Here is a 21,577-nt window from a genome sequence, read left to right as displayed (position 1 = left end):
ATGAAGTCTAGAGGCCGACACCTGAAATTAGAAAGGCAGTTTGTCTAGAGATGGAGTGGAGCTGGAAAACGAAATGTGGGCGATGGGGGAGGGAGCAGGGCAGTGCAAAGGGCCAGACAGCCGGGGGTCCTGGAAGGAGTCCCTGAAGCCCCGTGTGTCTGGGTGGAAAGAAGCTCCCTCTAGCAGGTGCTTGGAGGGAAGCCGAACTGACCACAAGGGGATCTTCTCAGGTTGCCTGGGCTGCGGAAGCTATGTACAAACCCCGAGGAGGAACGAGGGAGAGAGGACTGTGACAGCTCATTCCCAGGTGCTGTCCCCCCTCACTGTCTCCCATGTGGGTGCCACCTCCCTGATGTGACAACCCTTCTGGAGCAGAACGGAAGTGACTGGGCGGTGCTGTGGGTTAACCGCTGGCAGGTGTGTCTGAGAAGGGCTGGATGTCTGAAGGTTGCGGAGAATGCTCAGTCTTATTTATAAGGCACCCTGTCTCTTAGACTTCCCATTTGTTGGTACCCCTGGCACTGAGTAAAAGATTAATTGTAGCCTCACTCCCGGCTCTTGTCTGAATCAGCACATACGGGTCATGGTATGTATTTTGGTCACATCACAGAGTCACCCTTTGTTTCTGACCTTGGGATTTCAGTGGCGCTGGCATTCATGGGCACTGTGGATTGAAAGAGAGGGTACCTGAAGAGAGAGAGCTTAGGAAGGACGCCAATGTATGACCACCAGAGAAAGGCTTAATGTAGTGGTCTGGCCAACCAAGTTCAAAGACACCTACTGTGCCCATGAACCATCTATCCCAAGGAGGATATCATGGCAGGTGAATTCATGGTAGGGTGTCTGTGTTGGCTCTGCTGTTAGTGTAGTAATACCTGCGTACCCCACTTTTAAGGGAAGAACATAGAAATAGTAGTCCACCAAGGACATTGACAATTAGTGAGCAAAAATTAATGTAAAAAAAAAAAACGTGACTAGGATTCTAAATCTGAAAATTCTCGAACTCTTGTAGATATTTCTTTAGCATGAGTGAGATTGACTGAGGTGTGATTTACGCATCAGAAATAGATTCCATAAAGCAGGCTGTGGGTGCATCCTCTAAGGAATGGTTTAGAACCAGAAATCTCCTGGTCCTAGAATCAAGGGTAACAGAGTAACCTGGTGCCTAAGGCAGGTCCAAGTTAAGAATAAGGGCATCCTAGCTCAGATCCCTAGGTCCTATAATAGAGGGCTAGGTGTGCGGGACTCTGTATAAGTTTGAAGGGGTCTGTCTACATCCTTGTCCCATGGGTTCGCATGGGATAAGGGGTCACTTTAGATGACTTCCAGGAAAGAGGTCATTAGATGGCAGAACCATTTACAGGAAACAGTCTCTCGTCTTATAATCTCCATTTACATCTTCGATTTAATTAATATAATTGTATTTATACTGAGGATGTGATCAAAGGTGTAATGGAAACTCAGCTTAGACTGGAGAAGGAACAAGTTTTGTAGTTTAGAAATGTCTGGGCAAGTCTTTCAAAAAGGAGGGATTGGTCCACTGGAAGCCTATGTGAATAACAGCATAAGATGCCTCCTTGAGAGAGCTCATCCTTCCGTAAGGGGTGGGGGATTGGCGGGGTGGACCAACCCAGCAATGCAGCCGTAGTTCTTGGAGGGATGAGTGGATTCTGAGCTCAGCTGTTGTATTTTGTTTTGTTTTGTCTTGCCAGATTCTGCATCCTGGATGAGGTTCTCTGTGTTCCATTGTTCCAGGGTGTAACTACTATTTTGCTGGTTGGTGAGGAATGCATGTCATTGAACGAGCCTTTGTGCTAAAGTCTGTGTAAGAGATTGGGGATCAAGATACAGAACTGTAATTTTGCCCTTCCAACACAGAGAAGGGAAGGGAAAAGCCCGGGCAAAATGTTTCCTCTTGTGCTTCATTAATAGAGGTGTCACTCTGCAGGAAACTACCTGGGAGGGATGACGGAGCCCGCTGGCCCCGTCTGGCACATCGTACCGCTTGGCAAATGTAATGGTTCGGAGCAGAAGCAGCAGCAGTGGTGGGCAGGTGTTTTAGGGCCCATCAGAAGAAGAAAAGGATCCTGTGGACACAGTGGTACCCGGAGAGGCAACATCCTTGTCAGGCCGACATATAGCACAGAGTCAACAAGGGGCCAGAATATAATAAAAAACTCTATTAGAGCACATGAGTTGTCTGGCTTGTCTACAGATGTGAAAAACCCTGGAATCTCCCCAAACTATGTGTAGGAGAGAAATTTGCAAGGGGTCTAGATACTGGACTAGTCTAGATACTGGACTAGTCAGAGAGGCTTTAGAAAGAGGGTCTGAGAGAAGACGGAGTCACTCATTTACTTAACAAGTCAATGGCAAGTATGGAGATAAAAAAGGTAAACAATATAGGCATGATCCTTGTTCTCATTAACCTTAATATTTATTAGCATAAACTTAAAAAAAAGTTTATTTATTTTGAGAGAGAGCACGCATGAGCGAACTGGGGAGGGGCAGTGAGAGGGGGAGAGAGAGAGAGAATCCCAAGCAGGCTCCTCTGCTGTCAGTGCAGAGCTTGACGTGGGGCTCGATCCCATGAAATACGAGATCATGACCTGAGTCAAAATCAAGAGTTAGACGCTCAACCGACTGACCCACCCCGGTGCCCCAATTGTGTAAACTTTAAACAGTAAACAGTTGAGCACATTGATTGCCTTGAGGCTAGCATGTCAGGCTGTCATAAGAGCAGGGGGCAGAGGCCTCACCCAGCCAGGGCTTCAAGGAAATCTTTCTGGAGGAAATGACTTCTGAATTAGCATGCAGAGGAACGATCGGTCAGCTCTCCGGGTAGGTGGGGAGAGGAAGGGGGCTCTAGGTAGAGTGAACGTTACTGGTAAAGAACCAGCAGTGAAGCAGCAAAGGGCATATGTGGGGACCTGTAAGAGATGGAAATGCCCCGTAGTTGTGAGTGAAAGAAAGAGGACTTTCACGTTAGGAAGGTAGAGACAGGTATGCAAAGACCACATCATGGAGAGGCTTGGAAGTCTCCAGTTTATACCGGAGACTTTGGCCAGGTTAAGAAAAGACACTGATGGGTTTCAAGCTGGAGACAGTGGCTTCTGGATGGGGGCAGGTGGCAAACGGGAAGTGAGGGGTGACAACTTGGAAGGTGGTTGAGGAATCCAGGTGAGAGACATTTGGTGGGCCACACTATCATCGGTGAGGTCAGAAACATTGGTAGAATTGGCGAGGGATGGAACATCTAGAAATCTGCGGGGGGTGCGACGGATGGGGGGGTGGAAGGATGGGATGTGAGAGGGGGTGAGGCTGACTCCTGCATTTCTGGCTTGGCCGTCTGGGTGGATGGCGGGACCATGTGCTGAGATGAGGAAAATGGGAGATGGCAGATTTTGTAAACAACCCAGAACGTGCTCTTCCTCCCAGTGGCCAACATCCGGGAACAGGACCTGGAATGTGGGACAAAGTTTGCAGAGTGACTGGAGTGAAGATGGAGGGCTCGGGTTGGGCAGCCCTGAAGCCCGGTAAGGAGAAAGGGCTGCAGCCTGAGCTTGGGAGGAGCTTGTTCAGGGTCCCCGGATGTGGGGAGTCAGGGAAGGACTTCTGCCCACACTGATGGTGGAGGGAATTTTCCTCCTGCTTGTGTGTGTGTGGGGGGGGCTCCCCAGGAAGGAGCCTCCTTGCTCTTGTGGTCCTCTTTTTGTGCAGAGAGGATTTACTGCTGGCACAGAGATACAGAGGTGTCTGGCTGGTGCTGGTGGACTCCAGGGTCAGGGGGAAATTCCTCTCCTCCTTCCGGGAGACAGCGTACCCATCGGGGACGTCTCCCTTTTCAATAAAGTCAACATTCCTCGAATAGTAGATCACCTTCAGACCCAACCCTGGGTCTTGTCGATACCAGTACATAGCGTCATGGTTCATGTCCTGAGAACAACGCACTGTCAACTGCTTTCCAGTCCCGGTGATGATGTGTCTTGGGGTTTGGGTCACCCTGGCTACCATGGGGCCTGTGAGGGAAGGAAACAGAGCTAGAGACAGCCGAGGAGGGCATCTGCGGCTCTAGAAAAGGACTTGAGCTGAGACCTGCAAGCTACGGCCAGGTTGTCCACGTGTCCCGAAACTCACCTGCTCCCAGGAGACAAAGCACGACCAGCCCAGGGGCCGGAAACCCATGGTGGCTTCACACAGGTGTCTCCTAGCCCCCGGGGCTCTAGTCGGTCTCTGTAATGTCTCCATCTCTGCAGCTTCTTGCCCCTCATTTTCAGGGGTGAAACCACTCCCCTTTCCTCCTAGGGCTGGAGTGAAACCCAGGCAGTCAGTACCGGCTGCTGCGGTCGCTCTCCTTTGAGGCTGCATATTTCTGCGCACTGGACAACGTCTCATCAGTATCCTCTTGCCCAGCTTGCAAATATTGGTGTATTTTAAATCTTTATGATGAAAACTGGTATAACATGTTGGTCACTCAGATATGCGAGAGCGTGAAACTTACACTGTCATCAAAATTGCACTTTAGAAGTCTTCACTTCTACTCTGCAGAGAAAATTCCAAGTGTTTTCCTATCCTTGTGTACCCACCGACTAGCGTCCACCGCTTACAAGAGGCTCATGCGTAAAAATCCCGTCAGGTCCCCAGGGCGGATTATTTCACCGGTCTGTATCCAGTTCAACATGTTAGATGCAGGACCCTTTCCCCGTTAGCACAGTACGCGTAGTTGTGGGCACGAGTGGCTGCTTTCCTCAACGTTGGTGTTAGGCATACCTTTCTTCCTTTCCCTCTTCTCTCTCTCCCTAAAGGCAGGGGCGACATCTGCTGGCTTCAGTGACCTCACATATTTACCAGCCCACATGGTTTCTTTGTCTGCTATAGACTTACAACCTCTTTCTTGCGGTCTCCTCGTGCCGCTCCGCACGGAAGCATGGATATGTCCCGGATCCTGGCTGCGACTGGCTGTCTATCCGAGTCATGGGAAGTTCTGTCTGTGGCTGGGGCCATCGTGGCGTCTCTTCTGAGTTCCTGCCACACATACTGCTCCCTTTTCTGGGTCACTGTGTCCTTCCTGCATTGAGGTGACTTGCCTGGGGTTGCCCCGAAAATTTCCCCTCTTGGACACCTTTGAGTTTGTTTGTGCTTTGTTGGAGCCAGAGTATTCTTGAGGGGCCCAGGGGAAGAGGAGCGGGAAGAGACTGCCTCATCTCCCTGAAATGCTTCCATCCACGGCTAGGGCTTCCCAGAGATTTTGCCAAATCATTGTCATCCCCAGTCAAGAAGTGGGCCCTCATCCCTGTTTGGGGGCAGTGCCGGCAACTCAGAGATGGCTTTCTTGCCTGAAGTCGCCTTCAAGCTGGGGCTCCAAACTGTCACCATTCTAGGCCAGTGAGAGAGGCGCGCTTGCTCTCAGGATGGTAACTCTGCTCTAAGGAGGCGTGTTCTCTCTTCGTATGTCGCTACCAGTTCTGTTCCTTCCAGGAAAAGCATGGCGGGGAGCAGGTTTGGCTCCACTTCAGCCCTTGGTGTTTTCCATTGTCCTGAGAGTACTCAATATCCTAGCTGGGAGACAGGTGTTCTCCAGGAAGGGAAGCAGTTTTCATTCTCAGGAGCCCTCCTCAAGTCAACAATTTCCTTGTTACTTAGTAAACCTTGTCATCCTGAATTTCACCTTTAGAAATCTTTCACAGTTTACCTACCTCCACAAAACTAAACCCACTATTTACCTCCCATCCAGTGGGTTTTCCCAGGTTCCATGGTGCTTCCCACATCATAGAGGTGGATAATTACAATTTAAAGATTTATAGTTCATCCCAAGCATTCTCCATGTTAGATTAACCCAAGATTCAGGAGGTATCTGATTAATTTTCTTAAAAATGTTTATTTATGAGAGAGAGAGAAAGAGCAGGGGAGGGGCAGAGAGAGAGGGAGACAGAGGATCTGCACGGATAGTAGAGAGCCCGATGTGGGGCTCTAACTCATGAGCCATGAAATCACAACTTGAGCTAAAGTTAGATGCTTAACCAACTGAGCCACCCAGGCACCCCCAGGAGGCCTCTGATTCTGTCGTCCTTTCCCCCAGTAGCTAATTCACTCTCCTCAGACACAAGCCGCTCCCCTCCACCACACCCCATGGCCAGTGATCTGGTCTCTCTTTTCTTTCTCTATATCAACCCAAGACTCTAAAGCAATGCCACTAACCTGAGTTCCTGATACCCTTAGATCACGAGCCAGTTCCTATACCTTCCCACCTTTCCTTCTTGAGGCTTCCTTGTGACCTTTCCTTCCCAAAGGCCACCACTTTCAAGAGTTTTGGAGCTTTCTCCCAGTGTGGGGCAAACTTCTATGTCCCTAACAAAGAGACTGGAAGAAAAGAGAATCCTGTAGATGGCCAGGAGCCCTGAAATATCTCCCTCGTCTTTTGTACTTTAATGTAATGCATCTTGCTCTGTGCTGTCCATCTGTCCATGGACTTCTTCAGTGTCTGCTCTCAGCCCCCTCCTTGGGCGCACTACTTAGGAAATCTGCATTTCCCATGCATTCCTTCTGGGGTAACAGTCTTGGGACAATAATGCTTATGCCTGCCTCTGCCACTGAGGAGCCATTTCTTAAAAAACCCTGTAAGGGAACACATTTATCCCTTTAAGTGCATGGCAATATTTTTCTATGGGTGATCCTGAGCCCAGATATAGGCTGTAGAATGGTTACCACACTTCAAATCCTATTTTACTTATGCTGCAGCCATTTTAGTTCTGAGGAATTTGCTCTGCCCTATATATTTCCCTATTATATGATTAACCTTTGAAAGACCTCATGAGAGATATTTGTATACTGGTTCTCTTTAACTGGTGATACAGTGTTCAGTTTTATCAGATTTTCTCATTTATCATTATTTGAAATGTAGTGTTCATAATAAGGAATACGCTAGTGCCCTCTAGTGGAATCTTACTGCAATTGGCAGAAAAATAGGCTCAGAAGTTCACACCCCATAAAATGAAAATGTTCAGAGTAGATTACAACAGGGAATTAAGGTTGTAGATACAATGAAGGTTACTAATCAGCAGGCCTTGATCGAGGAGACTATCCTGGGTTATCTGGGAAGCTCAGTCTAATCACATGGGTCTTTAAAAACAGGGAAACTTGGGGCGCCTGGGTGGCATCTGACTTTTGATTTTGGCTTAGGTCATGATCTCGTGGTTCTGAGATCAAGCCCCATGTGGGGTTCTGAGCTGATGGTGCAGAGCCTGCTTGGGATTCTCTCTCTCCCTCTCTCTCTCTCTGCCCCTCCCTCTCCCTCTTTCTCTCAAGATAAATAAACAAATAAACTTTAAAAGCAGGGAATCTTTTGCAGCTGTGTTTAGAGGGAGACGTGAATGTGTAAGAAAGGTCAGGGAGATAGATAAAGATAAAGGTGGGGAGTAAAGGTAGAAGCAGGGAGTCACAAGGCAAGGGTGCTTGATTTTCTCCTAGAGCCTTCAGAAAGAAATGTAGTCCTACCAATACATTGATTTTAGCTGAATGAGACAGGTTTTGGACTTCTTTTTTTTTTTTAATTTTTTTAAATTTATTTTTGAGAGACAGAGAAAGAGACAGAGCACAAGCAGGTAAGGTGTAGAGAGAGAGGGAGACACAATCCGATGCAGGCTCCAGGCTCTGAGCTGTCAGCACAGAGCCCGACGTGGGGCTCGAACTCACAGACCATGAGATCATGACCCAAGCTGAAGTCGGACACTTAACCGACTGAGCCACCCAGGCACCCCAGGTACTGGATTTCTAACCTCCAGAACTGTAAGATAACAAATTTGTGTGTGTGTATTAAAAAATATATTTACTTATTTATTTTGAGAGAGAGAGAGAGAAAGAGAGAGAGAGAGAGTGAGTGTGAGCAGGGGAGAGGCAGAGAGAATTCTAAGCAGGGCTGCTGGGCCACCTTGTGGGTGGGGGTGGGGCTCAGGAGAGCAGAGTCACCGTGTACCTTGGGTTTGCCATTTTTTGTTCAGAGGATGTGGCTGCATTGATAAACTGCTGGTGCAGAGGGACTTGGGTGTCTCAGTTACTGCTGGAACATTCCAGGGACGGGGGAGCTCATTCTTTTCCTCCTTTCCCTCTCTCTCCTCTCTCTGTCTCCTTTTCCCTCCCTCTTTCCATCTGCATGCTTGAGTGTGTTTGTGTGGTCACCTTGCAAGGGGGTGGAAGCTTCAAAGCCAAGGGACTTCTGCTGAGATTCACAATAACAGCACATTCTAATCTGCTGTTTGGAATGTGACTTCCTGTGTCCCATGTCACAACCTCCCTGCCTTCTGGGCAGCAGCACCTTGGTGGCTCTGAGCTACTCAGTGCTGGCCGCTGACTGTCAGACCAAAGGCAGAATTCTTTCCAAGAGAATAGGCCCCCTGAGGCTGGCAGTGACTCTCTTCTGGAACATTCTGGTCCAAAGCCTGTGCAGAGGAGGCATTTGCAAACATGGAGCGCGCCAAAAGCAGGAACTGGCAGCATCTGCCTTTAAAAATGGCATCATCTGATTCAACCTCCTGTCCTTATTATCCCTCTGCCTCTTCTTAGGCTTCTCCCGGAGTGACTTTCTTCAACAGCAGCCTTCTTTCAGGGGCTCAGGAGTGGGGCTCTCTCTGTGTTAGTTTCCTGTCACTGCTATACCAAAGTATCACAAACTCAGTGGCTTGAAACAACGTATATTTAGTAGTTTGGGTTCTCAATGGGTTGAAATCAAGGTGTAGCAGGACCCTATGGTCTTCTGGAGCCTCTAGGTGAGAATCCATTTCTTTGTCTTTTCTGGCTTCTGGAGGCTACCTGAGCTCCATGACCCCTTCCTTCCTCTTCATTAAAAACAAATTATTTAATGTTTATTTATTTTTGAGAGAGAGAGAGAGAGAGAGAGAGAGAAAGAGAGAGAGAGAGAGAATGAGCAGGGAAGGGGCAGAGAGAGAGGGAGACACAGAATCCAAAGCAGGCTCCAGGCTCCGAGCTGTCAGCACAGAGCCTGATGTGGGGCTCAAACCCACAAACCATGAGATCATGATCTGAGCCGAAGTCAGATGCTCAACCCACTGAGCCACTCTGGCGCCCCCTCCATCTTCAAACCCAGTCACAGAAGGTGGAGTCCTTCCCACATCACTCTGTAAGGACCCATGGAACTGCGCCCACCTGGATAATCCAGAATAATCTCACCATCTATCTCAAGGTCAATTGGTGTGCAAATTTAACTGCATCTACAGATGTAATTCTCTTTTGTCATGGAAGGCAATATATTCAGATTCTGAGCATAGGGAAATGAATACTTTGGTGGGGGGGGGGCATTATTGGGCCCACTAGGAACCCTTAACCAGAAAAGGAAGGTAAGGTTGGGAACTGATTAAACTTAAGGAATGTAATTTTTAGGGGGAGAAGAGGAAGCAAGCCCAGGACCCAGTCACTGTGGACACTGCTGAACCATTTATCCTTTCCTTTAATGGACATATAATGAATACCAATTGGGTGGCAGGTTTTAGACTATGTTTTAGACTATGGGAATCCAGGCACGAACAAAAAGGACAATGTTTCTGTCCCTAGGCTGATAATATTTAATATTGATTGTTCACGGTGCTTGTATCCCAAGCACAGAGGAAAATTCTGGGGAAGGACTGATGGCAACACGTGTCTTCTTACATTGAAGATTTTGTAGTCCAATGGGAAGTTAGCCATACCACTAATCATTTTAACTTGGCATCTGCAGGAAGGAAGAACTGTGTAAGGTGTAGTGAGAGTACAGAGGAAGGAGCTCACGATCTTGGGAAAACAAAGCACATCTTAGATAGTGCTATTGTAAGTGAGATTTTGAAGAGCAAAATGAGTTGAGGTCATTCAAGGGAAATGCTATGTGCTGCATGTTTGGAAATAGCTGGAGTTCGATGTTGCTAGAGTCAAGTGTGTGAGAACATGACTGCCGGGAGGTGTGGGTGGATTTTCTAGAAGGGCTGTGATCACACCTTATGTATGCAGGAAGTTTTGTCCACCGCCACACATCTCTGTCCTGGGGATTCACTTCTGTGTCTTCCGAAACCCACCACCATACCCAGGACTCTCTTGACCCTTATCAAGCTTGAGAACTAGAAAAAGGTTTAGTAGATGGAAGGAAAAAGAGCACTTGTCAGCATAGTACACATGTGCTTTAAGAACTGGTAAACCTAGGAAGACAGAGGGGCGGGAAATATCTCGAGTGTCAATTGGAGGCCGGATCTGGTCAGGTCGTTTGGTTTTCTCCTCCTGTGAGAAGACCTGAAGACTCTGAAGCACGGACCTCTTCCAGGTACATACAGCACATGGGTAGGTCTTCCCTAATGCCCAACTGTGATGGACCTAATGGAAAAAGAGATCCGTAACTCAAGAGGGAAAAATAAAGAGCTTTTTATCATTATTCTGGACTCTAATGAGAACTTGACATTCTAATGCAAGGATGTCTTTCTTGTAAGGTATTTAGTTTCCTTCCTTTCAAATTGTTTAAAAGGATTGTCATAAGTTTTTTTCCCCATGCTAATATATTTAGCTTTTATGTCTGATAGACCACAGAGAGCCATGGACGGATGCAGCGGAAGGGAGTGACATGGCCAGGTTCTTGCAGTCAGGATGATGGCACTTGGTACTGGGAGGCTTATACCGCATTAGATGGGGGAGGCTGGAGCTGGAGAAATAGTTAAAGAGGTAAATTTACCTGTGGAGCTGATTAGAAGAGCATGAACATGGCAGTGGTTGCACTGAGAGAAAGGATGAAGAGAAAGGTTATGTAGGAGTTAGAAATCAAAGCACTTGGAGACGGATTGAGTGTCCAGGGTAAAGGAGAACGAGAAATGTAGGACAACTTCAATCTCATGCAAGCAAATGCCTCACGTGTCAATTCACCAAATCGGCAAACCAGAAGGGTGGCTGTGGGTCAAAGGTGACACGTTGTGTTTAAACTCCAGGAGGGAGTAGTCAGTTGGTGTCCTGAATGGACTTGAGTTGAAATTAGTAATGGGGGTGGAGGGGACGGATCTAGAACTCATTAATTACAGAGTGGGATTCTTTATGCTCCCAGCCCCCATCTTGGGATGGTGGAAGGCAGCCACCTTGTAGAGAAAGACAAAAGACTGATAACTTCTCAGAAAGTAGCTTTTCTGTCTAAGAAAGTAACTTTTCTCTCCTCTTCCAATGATCACTCTCCATCTATGGCAGCAGGTGGAATTCAGTCCTGCTTGACTCATTAGTACTTGGGTTACCCTGACAAGAGCTCTGTTGTCTGATCACGGAAGAGTAGGTCAATTCAGGAGAAAAACAATTTGCTGCCCGAGACACTGATCAGTATCCAGATGATGCTCCAATTTCTTCTCCAGGAAACTTTCGCAAAGTGGCTGATAACGAAACTAAAATCACATCCAATAATGTCCTGCTAACTGGATCCTGATATCTGTTGTTTCCCCGAGGCCCCACATCAAGGTTGTTCACTTTCTGACTCATTGGAGTTTCAAGAGATTATACTACCTCCCCCAAATAATCAATGAACTGTTAAGTTATTTCCATGTCAGGTTACCTCAAAATTCATAGTAACGAAGCTTATTACAGATCGCTTTCCCTCTGCCCACCGAGTTTATTCTCTTCAAAAAAGTTCTCTCAACTCTCACTCCATCCTTTTCATGGGCAGCTGTTCTGGTCTCATCTCTTGTCTCTTTTCTCAACCCAGAGACTAAAACGATATGGTTCTTTAGCCTGAGGCTTTGGTGTCCTTCCAGTAGGAACTAGATCTTTCTTCTTCCCCTTTCCTTCCTGTAACTTCTCTTTGCTCCCTTTACCAAGGGCCACTCCGTTCTACTTTTATTCTGTGTCCTTGATAAAACAATAGGAAGAAAAATTGATCTATTGTGTGTCCAAGACTCAGAAACATCTTTCAAGTAGTTCTGAATTCTAATTTAGTGTATTTGGTTGCATGCTCTCTGAATTTCCTGTCCCGATACTTTTGGTATGTGTTCTCCTTTGGTGTGGTAGACGGAATGCTCAGAACAACGCCCAGGGACCCTTGCCCACGTATTAGCCCCTCCTCTTTGGGCATAGGTGGTACCTACGGATATGACAACTTGTCGCTCCTATGATTGTGTTACAGTATTTGGCAAAAGGGATATTATCCAGATGACCCCATCTTACTCTAATCACATGAGACCTTTCAAGGCACAGTTTTCTCCAGCTGGTAGCAGAACGAGGGGGTCAAAGAGCTTTCTGGGGCATAAGTAGGATTTGATGTGCATTTCCGTCCTTGAAGATGAAGGGGACCAGAGAGAGAATGCAAGGAACTGAGGGCGACCCCCCAGTGACCACCAACAAGGAAACAGGATCTTATTCCTACCACCGCAAGTAAGTGAATTCTGCCAATAATAAGAATGAGCAGGGAGGAGGAGTGGGCTCCAGAAGGGAGTGCAGCCAGATGACATGGTGGTTTCAGCAGACCTTGAGCAGAGAGCCCAGCCCCACCACCTTCACCTTCCCACATGCCGAGGTGCGGGATGACGAATCAGTACTGTTGCAACCCGTCTAATTTGCAGTGATTTGTTACACTGCAACAGAAAACGAATACAGTTGGTTATCACCCAACATTTGCCTTTGGGGAACTGCGCAATGAGCCTGCTGCGTCTCTGATCTACCTACTCAGCACACGTTTTCGTTTTCAACATGACACCTGCATCTACCCAAGTGAGGTTCTGCTCCCTAACGATCCCTGTGAACAAACACATTTTGTGTCTCTTATTACCTACCGCTCTCCCTTCCACGAACTTTTTCTCCTTCTCGGTAATCCTGAGTTCACGAGTTGTCTGAGAACTTGTCATCACCCTCTGTATCTACGTTACTCACGCTCAGGAGTTCACATCGGAGGAAGCCCCCCTCCCGACTTATTTTCCTGTATGACTCAATTATTGAGAGACGCCATTGTAGAATCTTTGAAGGATCTTTGCAAATCTGAGGGTCTTTCTCTTTACTTGATCAGGCTTCAGTTTTATCAAAATTCCCCTACATCTGTATCTGAAAATTGAAGTTCACATTAGGAAATATTCACTTTGGGTTAATGCCCTCTGGTCTAGTGTAATATCAACCAGGGGTAAAGATTTTGATTATGACAGGAAAGATGTCTTAGAGGGACAAGAATGGGGAAAAAAAAGGAAGCAAGGAATATTAAAGTCAAGGCAGGGATTCCATACAATCTCATGTGATAACTTTCCCTAATTTGGGTTAGGAATCTGTTTTTTTAATTTTAAAATTTTTATTCATTTTTGACAGAGAGAGAGGGAGAGAACAAGTGGGGGAGGGGCAGAGAGAGAGAGAGAGAGAGAGAGAATCAGAAGCAGGTTGGACGCAGGGCTGGAATTCACAAACCACGAGATCACGACCTGAGCCAAAGTCGGAGGCTTCACGGGCTTAGCCACCCAGGTGCCCCACAGTTTGGGAATCTTGAAGGCAGTGTCCCCTCCCTCCTTGGTTTGCCTCTTTCTTGTGCAGAGAGGATGTGGCTGTGCAGCGCTGTGGATAAACTGCTCGCGCAGAAATACACAGATGTCTGATTGGCGCTGGCAGAGTCCAGGGTCAGGGGAAAATTCGGCAACTCGTTTCGAGAGACGTGATACCCCTCAGGGACGTCTCCTTTTTCAAAGGCTTCAGTACCAGTTGAGTAGTAGATCAGCTGCAGGCCAGATCCAGGGTCTTGGCGATACCAGTACATTGAAAAGTGATTCATATCCTGTGTGCACTGGAGGATTAATTTCTTTCCTGTCCCCAAGATCTTATGTCTTGGGAACTGTGTGACTACAGCATCCTTGAGGCCTGTGGCAGAAAAAAAAAAAGTGGTCAAATAAAGGCAGAGCCTGGGGAGGGGAGACTGATGCTACTGTCCTGAAAACACGTTCTCTGGGTGGATCCTGGGAAGACGGTGACAGGTGCCCAGGACTCACCTACTCTGACGAGACAAGGACAACACAGCAGAGGAACCTGGTGCTCATAGCAGGACCTGATGAATGGTGCCGTCTGGTGCTGTGATGAACTTAGTCTCCGAGGCCCACGCTTTTTCAGCTGCTTCCTGGCTGGAGACCACACCCGCCTCCCTCACTGCTTCAGAGAAGAATCAAAAGCCTCTTAGGCTTAATAGAATGTGGTTGGTTTCCTTCATTTAGGTCACACAATCACGTATGATGTTCTCTTAAAGCATTAGCGTGGCAGGTTTTTTTGGTTTTTTGGTTTTTTTACCTCTATGAATTCTAATTTCCCTTATACGATATATCCTTTCTGATATGGTGGGTTCGTGTTTTTAGAATTTTTACCAGACCCGGGGCACCTGGGTGGCTCAGTCAGTTGAGCGTCCAACTTCGGCTCAGGTTGTGATCTCATGGTTCATGAGTTCAAGCCCCACATCAGGCTGGCTGGTGTCCCCCTGTCTCTCTGCACCTCCCCCAGTAGTGTGCTCTCGCTCTCTCTATCTCTCTCTCTCTCGAAAATAAAAAATAAAATCAAATAAAAGCATTAGAATTTTTACCAGACCCTTATTGTGAGTTGAGCAGTGTTGCATGAACCCTTGAGGATTTTCTCCCAATACTTCTCTGGAAACTCACTTCCTCATGGGAAACCATGGTACCTCTCTCCGCAGCTTGAAATTTTACTGTAAAAGTACTCTGATTTTAGCCAGGCTTAATGTCTTCATTTCCATGAATTTCCACCATATAATCTCGGCATGCTTTCCCCATAATGCCTGTGTTTCCTGGGCTGTGAGCAGGTTATGGTGGAGGGAACGGAACAGGAAAAGGTGCACAAACAAAGGAAAATCTGGTAGGTGCCTGGAACATGCTCAGAGGTGGTCTGGATCTGTTGTAGGAACTCGTTTTACCGGAGGTTTACCAGTGGGGACAAACACTTTGCAGGCACTGGTAGTTGTTGATCCCTTTGGGTGACCTCGTAACTGCTCTCAAAACTGCTTGCCTGGGGAAAAAAACATTTCAGGGAAATTGTGGGATGTGAGTCACCACAGATGAACTGAAGTTCCAATGTCATAGATGTGGCTTTCTGCCGTTTAACGCTATTTCTAGGATGATTTTTTTTTTTTCTCAAATTCTGGGCCACCTGAGGAGGTGGCTGTGGATCATCATAGAATGCTAGCACAGAGTGCAAAGATGGGTCCAGGGCCTGAAGAAACCTCCTCCTTCTTCCAGGAGGCACTGCACGCATCAGGGAATCTTCTTTGGTGTGGCCAGCAGCAAGTGAGCTGTGGATCAGCTGTAGCCCCAACCCTGGGACTTGGTCACGCCAGAACATTCTGTTACGAGCAAAGTCCTAAAGACATTCAAACAAAAGCTTCCCCCCCACCCCCCCGCCCCATTCTGGATTTCCTGAATATTCAAGTGACCTGGGAGAGAAGGAGGCAGAAGTGATAGGCAGGGTCCACCAGGAAGGTCGTTTGGTCCATGAAAAAAAAAAATAAGGTTTATGCCACAGCCTAGAAATCCCAGTGTGTGAGTTTTCCTTGCGCTGCATGATCTCACCCGCTCCCAGGAGACAAAAAGCTGGTTCCTCAGAGGAGCCTGCTCCCCAAGGCATGATAAAAGAAGGGACGCGTCATCTTCCAGCTCTCGTCAGCCTGTAGGTGGTTTGCCTGTGATGTCACTGTCCCACCCGCGCCCATGGTCCCAGATCCTGCAGAAATGGGGTCCTTCCTTCCCATCACAGAGCATCACCCGGCTAGGCTCCACTCCTCTGGGCAATTCAGATTGGGAGACGTGGTTGTTCTTTTGGGTTTATACATGCTATTCCTTTGCGTTCTTTCTGCCTCAGACATAGCTTTTCATGGCCGGCATTCTTTGACGACCACTACTGCCTCTAGGTTAGCGGTTACTATGGAAGGCTCTAGAGGGAAACTGCCTGGATTCGAATACTGGCTCCGCCGCTTCCTTTCATCGTAGGTGAGCAAACGAACCGTTTCGTGCCTTAATTTTACTGTCACTAATTCGTGCCAATGAAAGCGTGTGCCTCGCGGAGATGCTGTGAAGATCGAATGGGTTAAAATTCAAACGTTAAGAGGTTGTAACAAAGCCCCGTATAAAGTACCCACTCATTAAGATCGAGCTCGCAAAATGGTGAACTAGAAGCGCTGCTAATGATGTTACCGCTACTAACATCATCATTTATTATTGAGTCAAATTTTTGTGCTGGGGGTTGCGTTAGGCAGTCCATACACGTTTTCTCAACTAAATAAAAACTCTGGGAGATACATATTACTGACTCCATTCTACAGACTAGGAAATGTCTTTAGAGAGGCTCAGCACCTTGGTAAAACTAGGAAGTGGCCAGGTAAGTCGAATTCCAAAACCTGTATTTTCAACTATTAATAATGAATTTCTCAAGGTTTTTCTCTCTCTCTCTCTCTCTCTTTCTCTCTCCTTCTCTCTCTCTCTTAAGAGTTTGACTGGAGTCTTATGCCTTCAGGAATTATTTTTCAATTTACTCTAACTTCTAAAAGTAAAAGCACACTTAGTATGCTATCTCCATCTGCCTGAAATGCAAAATATTCTTTACTCTCTGGTGTCCTAGGCTAACTCTGTCTATTCTTGCTGCAAACCTTGAGCATACTTTCGGCAGATGGCTTGCTCAAGCCCAATTTTTTTTTTTCTAAATTCTTGGTGGGTCTCTTTTCTTCCTTTTTTTCTTTCTCTTTCTTTCTTTCTTTCTTTCTTTCTTTCTTTCTTTCTTTCTTTCTAAATATAGTTTTTAATTTTTTAATCTATTTTTGAGAGAGAGAGACAGCATGTGAGCAGGGGAGGGGCAGAGAGAGAGGGAGACACAGCATCTGAAGCAGGCTCCAGGCTCTGAGCTGTCAGCAACGGAGCCCAACGTGGGGCTTGAACTCATGAACCTGCGAGGTCGTGACCTGAGCCGAAGTTGGTTGCTTAACTGATTGATCCACCCATGTGCCTCCTATTTCTTATTTGTAAACAAATATCTTCAGCCTTTAGCGAGTCTGAAGTGATTCCAAGTACTTTCTTATCATGCCGAAGCATCCTTGTTAACCAGGTTGGGCTCTTATTATGAGAATTAGGATAGAATTCTGAAGAATTTTGTCTTCATGTAAACATTTCTGTTTATAGTAAATACTTCATCCAACTGATATTTCTGTTGTAGCGATTTCTGTTCCTTTGGCTACCAGTTTTCTTCCAGTAAAGGAGAAAGTTGCAGGGAATATGATTCTGGGAATGTGCATGCCGCTAAATGCCCCATAAACTCTCTTCCCACCTTTCATTTTTATTGGGGCTGCTTTGTTGCTGGGATGGTGATGGTGCACGTATTTCTCTTAGGGCCATTAGCCACTGTTCTGCTTAGACTTTCTATCTGCATTAGAGTCAGTTTTGTTAGACTGCATTTTCCTAAAATGTGATCCATTTCATTTAGGACTTGAAGTTATTTGTGGAGAATTGTACAAAATACTGTTTTTAAAAATGTACTCTATTTTGATAATTTTCCCTTGTCATTCCTTATTTAGTATATTTGTTCTCCCTGTCTTTTAGTTGACAAGCAATTTTCTATTTTTCCCAAGAACTTATTATGTATTTCTTAGTTCTACTGTTTCAAAATTTTCTACCTCATTAGCTTCTGCTTTTGTGTTTATCTATCAATCTATATCTATCTATCTAACTACCTACCTACCTACCTGTCATTCCCTTTATATTGACTTTTTCAGGTGCTTTTTATTTCTTCCTGTGGATTCAAGGTACTGTCAGTGTCATTTTCTTTCAGCCTGATGGCCCTAAGATTTTTCTGTAAGGCAAGCCTGCTAACTAGTAATCTCCTATTTTTTGCTTATCTGGGAATGTCTTTATTTCACCTTTGTTTCCAAAGGGTATCTTTGTTGGGTATAGAATTCTTGGCGACTTTTGTTTGTTTCTTCTTACATGTCACATATCTTCTGACCTCCATCATTTCAGCCATATTGCTGGTCTCCTACACATGATGAGTCATTTTTCTCTGGTTTATTTCAATATTTTCTCTGTGTATTTTGGCTTTCTGAAGTTTGACTATAATGTCTAGATGAGTATCTCTGTGTTTATTGTACTTAAGAGTCATTAAGTTTCTAGATTCTCTTGATTAATGTTTTCAATGACTAGAGAAATTTTTGGCTATGAATTCTTTGCTCCTCTTTCTCTTGCTCCTCTCTTTCTGAGATTCCCACTTTGCATATATTGGTAAAGTTGGTGGCATCCGATAAATTTCTAAATTTAGTCCATTTTTGTGTAAAGAGCATTTGCATGGGCAACACTGGGGTGTCTCCTGACACATAGCAACAGAGTTCCAAAATGCATGAAGTAAAAACTGACAGAAATGACAGAAGACATGAACATATCAAAACTATAGTTGGTTGTTTCAATGCTCTACCTTCAAAAAATTTTTTTAAATTTTTTTTTAATGTTTATTCATTTTTGAGAGACAGAGAGAGATGGAGCATGAGTGGGGAAGGGGCACAGAGAGAGGGAAACACAGAATCCAAAGCAGGCTCCAGGCTTTGAGCCGTCGGCACAGAGCCCGATGCGGGGCTCGAACTCACGTACTGCGAGATCATGACCTGAGCCGAAGTTGGGCGCTCAACTGACTGAGCCACCCAGGTGCCCCTCTACCTTCAAAAATTGATTGCACCAACTAGACAGAGAACAAGTCAGGGTAAAGAGACTGAACAACACTATCAACCAAGTTGATCTAACTGATGGTTTTAGAACACTCTACTCAACGGCCAAAGAATATGCATTCTTTTCAAGAATGTATAGAATGTTTTCCAATATAGACCACATATTATGCCATAAAATAATCTCAGCATATATAAAAGGATTGAGAGAATGCAAAGTATCTTCTCAGATCAAATTACTTAGAAATAAACAACAGAAAGAAATTTGGAAAATTCCCAAATACTTGGAAATTTAACAACATACTCTTAAATGAATCACGGATTACAGAAGAAATCTCAAAGAAAATTATATTTTTTAACTGAAGAAAGAAATATAAAATATGAAATCACATGGAATGAAGTAGTGATTAAAAGAATATTTATAGCGTTAAATGGCTACATTAGAGAATAAAAAAAAACAAAGGTCTGCATTCTAAGCTAAATTTCTTCCTTCAGAAACTGTAAAGAGAAGCAAAAAGTATACCAAAAGTAAGAATAGGGAAGGAATAATAAAGATCCAATTTGGGGTCAAATAAACAGAAAACAGAAAAACAATGAGGAAATCCATGGAACTAAAAGTTTGTTTCTTGAAACAATCCACAGAAGTAATGAACCTCTAGTTAGACTGAATAAAAACGCAGGGGACAAGTCAGTCCTCGAATGTGGAATTGGCCATTCCCCATCTTCGTAGAGACTGACCCAGGGTTAGTTTTCTACCCACACCGTCATTCAGACCGCACTGTCTTCTCAGGGCCGAGGAGTCTGGGAAAATCTTCGGTGGCTTTTGTAGTTTCAGATGAGGTTAAGGTGGGGCTTCCTCACTTTTTTATGCAGGCTGTAGGTGCCTGTGTAGCACTGTGGATTCATTGCTGGCACAGAAGTACAGAGATGTCTGTGAGGGGCTGGTGGACTCTAGTGTTAGGGGAAAATGCTCCTTCCTTATTCTAGAGACGGTTGATCCAGAGGAGGCCTCTACTTCCTCCGTGGTATTAATACCATATGAATAATGGATCAGCTGTAGTGCCTTTCCTGGGTCTTGACGATACCAGTACATGTTCTCATGGCCCATAGTTTGAGAACATTCCAGAGTAATCTTCTTTCCTGTTCCTGAAACATAGTGTCTTGGGGTCTGGGAGACACTAGCATCCACGAGACCTGACAAAAGGAGACACAAATTGATGACAGGGTCCCGGGTGGACCTTGATGCTGGAACCAGGTTCAAAGCCAGAACAGGGGAAAATGTTTCTTTCTGATTTTAAAGAAATCTGTGTCAGTGACTTACCTGCACCCAGAAGGTAAAGGGCCACGTAATAGAAGAGCCTGACAGCCATGGCACAGTTAGAGCAGGAAGGGTGTCTCCCAGTTCTGGGGAAGAGGGGTGGGCTCTTGATGAGGTCACCACGTGACAACACAGTCCCTGCAGATCATCTGGGCCCGACAGCCATCCTGTTGACATAGCGGTATCATCTATCTCCCTTTACCTATCAAAAGACTGATATTTCTGTTTACTTTTCTCACGCCAAGTAGGCTCGATGCTTTGCTGGTTTATCTTAAGTCTCTACTCTTTTTGCAAAATATTAGATTGCAACCCTATCACAAGCTATGAAAGGGAGGACTGCAGAGCTTTGAAAGGCCACAACAGGAAGATGTGATCTAGTTGGGAAGGTCGGGAAAGGAAGGGCTGTTTGGGGTGAGCTGAAGGATGAGCTGGAATGGATTTTGCAAAGCTGAGAGAAGAGCTCAAAACCAGGGCCCAGGGAACAGGGCGGCTGGATCAGACAGGGCACAAGAGACCGTGTTGGGAGGATTACACGAGGGAACACATTTAGGTCACACGTGGGAAGGGCTTAGGGCGGCAAGCGACATGTGCTGAGTTCTCCGAAAAACGTATGGTCATTGTCAGGTGCTAATTACATTGCTTTCTTGGTCTTGTTTCTCATGGACTTGGGGTTCAGATTTTGCCGACTTTATCAACTTAGGCTCCATTTTATCAAGTTCATCTTTCTCTTCACTGCACCGTCAATCATGATAGAATAGAAAATTCAGACCTGCAGTTCTTTCTAATACATGCTTTGGTAACACTTGCTAAAATATTTTGGGTGCTGTCGCAGTAAACAGCATCCACACCAAGTACTGTCCTCTTTCCCCCATTTGTTTTCAACAGAAAAGTCTGTAGCTTCAGTCATGAGTCACAAAGATTAATCCCAGGACCCCTTCCCCCTTCCTCTGCCTCTTTTTGCCCTGGTTCACTGGGATTCACAGGTGACAGTCACTCAAAATCTTGCTTAGCTGCTGCTGACCCGGGATTTGGAGCTGACAGATGACCTCTTCAGACTTTATGCATTTTTTTGAGTTTATATATTTATTTTGAGAGACAGAGACAGAGAGAGAGAGAGAGAGAGAGCTTGAGCATGAGCAGGGGAGGGGCAGGGAGAAAGGAAGAGAAGGCGAATCCCAAGCAGGCTCCACACTGTCAGCGAGAGCCTGATGTGGGGCTTGAACTCACGAACTGTGATATCGTGAGATCATGACCTGAGCTGAAATCAAGAGTCAGATGCTTAACCAACTGAGCCCCCCAGGTGTCCCTGGTCTTTATGTATTTTACGTATGACAACTGCACACTCGTGTTCATTCTTGGTCTCTCATACATCCCAAAAGAATATACCAATTTTGACTTACCAAACCCTGACATCTTCTTGTCCGCGAAAGCCTTCCTTTAGACAAGGGTGATCATTAAAATTGAACAACATTCTGGGGGGCCTGGGTGGCTCAGTCAGTTAAGCGTCCGACTTTGGCTCAGGTCACGATCTCACAGTCCGTGAGTTCGAGCCCCGCATCGGGCTCTGGCCTGATGGCTCAGAGCCTGGAGCCTGCTTC

At 45.9% G+C, this 21,577-nt stretch overlaps 1 long non-coding RNA gene and 1 gene segment (V, D, J or C); one reads left to right on the top strand and one right to left on the bottom strand.

The window, feature by feature from the left end:
• LOC132675881 (T cell receptor beta constant 2-like) overlaps nucleotides 1–20,046 on the bottom strand; it is a 57,610-nt gene extending 37,564 nt beyond the window's left edge. Inside the window, 1 exon segment of the C gene segment in view lies at nucleotides 19,983–20,046. Coding sequence covers nucleotides 19,983–20,031 — 49 coding nt within the window.
• The window catches only part of LOC132674569 (uncharacterized), a 112,796-nt gene that overhangs the window by 40,508 nt on the left and 50,711 nt on the right, over nucleotides 1–21,577 (top strand). The window lies entirely within an intron of this gene.

The sequence above is a fragment of the Panthera onca genome, chromosome A2, assembly GCF_046562875.1.
Source record: "Panthera onca isolate mPanOnc1 chromosome A2, mPanOnc1 haplotype 2, whole genome shotgun sequence".
NCBI lineage: Eukaryota > Metazoa > Chordata > Mammalia > Carnivora > Felidae > Panthera > Panthera onca.
Note: the sequence above shows the minus strand (reverse complement) of the source record. Positions and strands in the feature narration are given on the sequence as shown.